This window comes from Aphanomyces astaci, assembly GCF_000520075.1.
Source record: "Aphanomyces astaci strain APO3 unplaced genomic scaffold supercont1.5, whole genome shotgun sequence".
Taxonomy (NCBI): domain Eukaryota; phylum Oomycota; class Saprolegniomycetes; order Saprolegniales; family Verrucalvaceae; genus Aphanomyces; species Aphanomyces astaci.
The window spans coordinates 1581139-1584012 of NW_009798268.1; the positions used below are offsets into that span (position 1 = coordinate 1581139).

The 2874-nt window shown below is 51.0% G+C and overlaps 1 protein-coding gene across 1 annotated transcript; it reads left to right on the forward strand.

The window, feature by feature from the left end:
• Nucleotides 1–589: 589 nt before the first annotated feature.
• On the forward strand, nt 590–1234 carry H257_03262 (hypothetical protein; the record flags this gene model as incomplete). The annotated part of the gene is made up of 2 exons (XM_009827270.1): nt 590–661; nt 1028–1234. 2 exons carry the CDS (start codon nt 590–592, stop codon nt 1232–1234), a joined length of 279 nt encoding a protein of 92 aa, XP_009825572.1.
• Nucleotides 1235–2874: the final 1640 nt, after the last annotated feature.

Below are 2874 nucleotides of genomic sequence, written 5' to 3' on the forward strand. Positions count from 1 at the left end.
ATCGCTAAAATCGAACGAAGTACAAGGTATGTAATCTACTCACATGTCGCACTTGCTATAATTTCCCATAAGTATTCCATTTTTTGGCAAAATGGGATAAGCCAAAAATGCCATTTTCAAAATTGAGGTAAATGGTCCATTTTGTACGATGGCATTTCGGACCTCTTCAACGAGTAAATCGCGCTTGGAATTATTGAATTTGAGTTAAAAAAAACTCTTCAAACAAGACATGTTTCAATTTTGATCAGATATGTCAGCTTTATTGAATTCGGCCCCAAAATGGCGTTTTGTGCCTGAATATTGTAATATTTCGGGTTACCAGACGGGTCCTAAAAAAACATACTCCAAGAACAAAAAGTACGTACATGAATTAAAATGCCGAAATTTATTTATCCATCTTGATTTCGAAGAGACGCTTTGAGTGGCAAGTCAAATCCTTTTAGATGTGACTTCCATTGAACACCAACGACGGAAAACCTGTGTTTAATCATGACGTTGGCGATTAATGTCAAATACAGTATTGTAATGAGAAGGGGTTTGTGGTAATTAAATTTGACTTTCAAAGTGCAATGTCGTCATTTCACTTTCGATGGCGAAGGAGCTGTTCACGTACAACAAAAAGCTGGAATGCGTCAATGCCCTCGTTGCGCATGTCAAGCTGGTGGATAATGAAATGTTGTCAAGGCCACAATGTGTGGCGTAAGTACCATCTACAAGTGGATTGCGGAGTGGAGGGCGATCGAGCAACACGTGAAACGCGGATTCGGGGACAAGGTTCGTGTTGTGGTGAAGAGTTATGCTGGGAAGCAGAAGTTGTCCGTGCGACTCCTTCGAGGTATACCCTATGCGCCCCATCGACGAGGTTCCTCGCGTCCTGGAGTAGCGTGCTGGAAGTTCATCCGGATCGGTATCGTTGAAAGGCTCGTGCACCAGTTCTCCATCGTACAGCATTTTCTATACAAGATCATTCAAGCTCAAGTCACGTTTGTTCGTCGTATGGTGCGTGTGCATGCCCTGTATGGACAAGATCAAGCTCCACAAAGCAAGTGCCAGCGACGCTAGCCCCCATCATCCCCAGAAACATTCCCCGCGCGAGGTGCCATCCTTTTCCCTTGAGTCCCCGACGCCCCAAGCCCCAGAAAAGCATTTTACTTCCTTAGCGGTTGAATTGCCGTCGATGCCGACCATGCCCCCATTAACATCATGGCTCGACGAGCGCAGCGACGACGAATGACGACTATCTCAGCAACATTGGCGATGATGCCACTGGTCTGCTCGACGCCCTACTACGATACTACGCCTACATCTCGGATGGTGAGGGCAGTGAGCCTGATGAAGCGTCCAAGGGTGCAGATTAAGCGGACCGCCTCAACATGTCGTGCATCAGTACTTCATCCACCGAACTTGATAACACCCCCGATGACCCGACGGTCACCATCAACAAGTCGTGTGTCAACGATGTCACACCTTTGGAGCAGCCCCTCAGCTTCAAATTCATTAACCCCAACGTCTACAAAGGTGACCTCCGAGTGACTCACTCCCATCGTAACCTTACCGAGCTCAAGCGCTGCCCTGTCAACGCCTAGTGTGAGTGCTGGCGAATGCACAACCGCTTCCGCGAGCCCATGTGTAACACCAACAATTGTATCAGTCAGAACACCCTGTTCTGTCATGAACATCATCACTGCCCTGAAGCCTCAGGTAGCAGTATTGGCTGCAGCTAGTAGGAGGTTTTTGTGCCTTTTAGAGGCTTTTCCTCAGATAGTAGATAGCCAGCCATATCCACGGTACATCATTAGGTTGCCGTGTCCTGATTGGCTAGCCATTAGCTAGTCCGTCTAGCCTTTCGAGCCAGTTGTTCTCACTGGTAGCTAAGCTAAATTACTTTCCGTTTCACCCGCAACCACCCAGTGTTCCCCCTGGCTTTTGCACCATCCCACTGGTTATGAGCTCCACCGCATCCTCTGCTGTGGCAACCCGCCCAACCCTCTCTGTCGTCCATCACCTGCGTGGACTCGACAACTTTGACGAGTGGCACTTTGAGTTGACCACGATCGTCCTCCAAGGAGAAGGCCTGACCACTCAGGCGACGCAATGCACTGGCGACGAAGCCAAGTGGTCCATCAAGGGCCTGACGCGTGCATTTCGCGTCCTCGATGGCGACACCAAGAAATTGCGTCGGCACATCGACGACGCAGTCCTTCGACCGTCATCTGAGCCACCACTCCCGCCACCAGTCCTTGATGACGTGGCGCCCAAGCTCATTGATCCCATCATGGAATACCTGGCCGAACATCGTTCAGCCAAGTTCCTCGAAGCTCGCGCGGCCAAAGCCGCGCTAGAGCACCTCCTGAAATCCGAACACGCGGATGTCAAACGAACCATCGCGTTGGTCTACGCGTCGCTGTCGGAGGCAGTGCGCCGCGACGCCGCGGCCGCAAACCTTGGTCAATACGCCCACTGCATCACGAGTGGCTCCGCGGCAAGTTCTGCAGCGAAGAGTAGAAGTTTGCGTACGCCGTGGACGTATATACCAAGTTCCACGGCTTCAAGTTCGAGCAATATTGCTCGCTTGACGGCAGCCTGGCCACTTTCGACAAGCTTTGAAAGGCCGTCGAAAAACGCGAGAGCACGACTCAAAGCGACAGACACCTCGCATCGGTGTTGTTGTCCGCGCTGCCTGATTGCATTGCCCACGATGTGCAAGTATGGCGCGGTGCTCGACTGAGCATCCCATACACCCAGCTGCGGGAACTTTTGCTGCAGCACTGGCACGAGTTGACCCAGAAATACCCTGATTTCTTGGGTCCCAAACCGACGGCTCATGCCGTTCCGGTTCATGGTTCGAGCCAAGCGCCCGAAACCACTCGATCG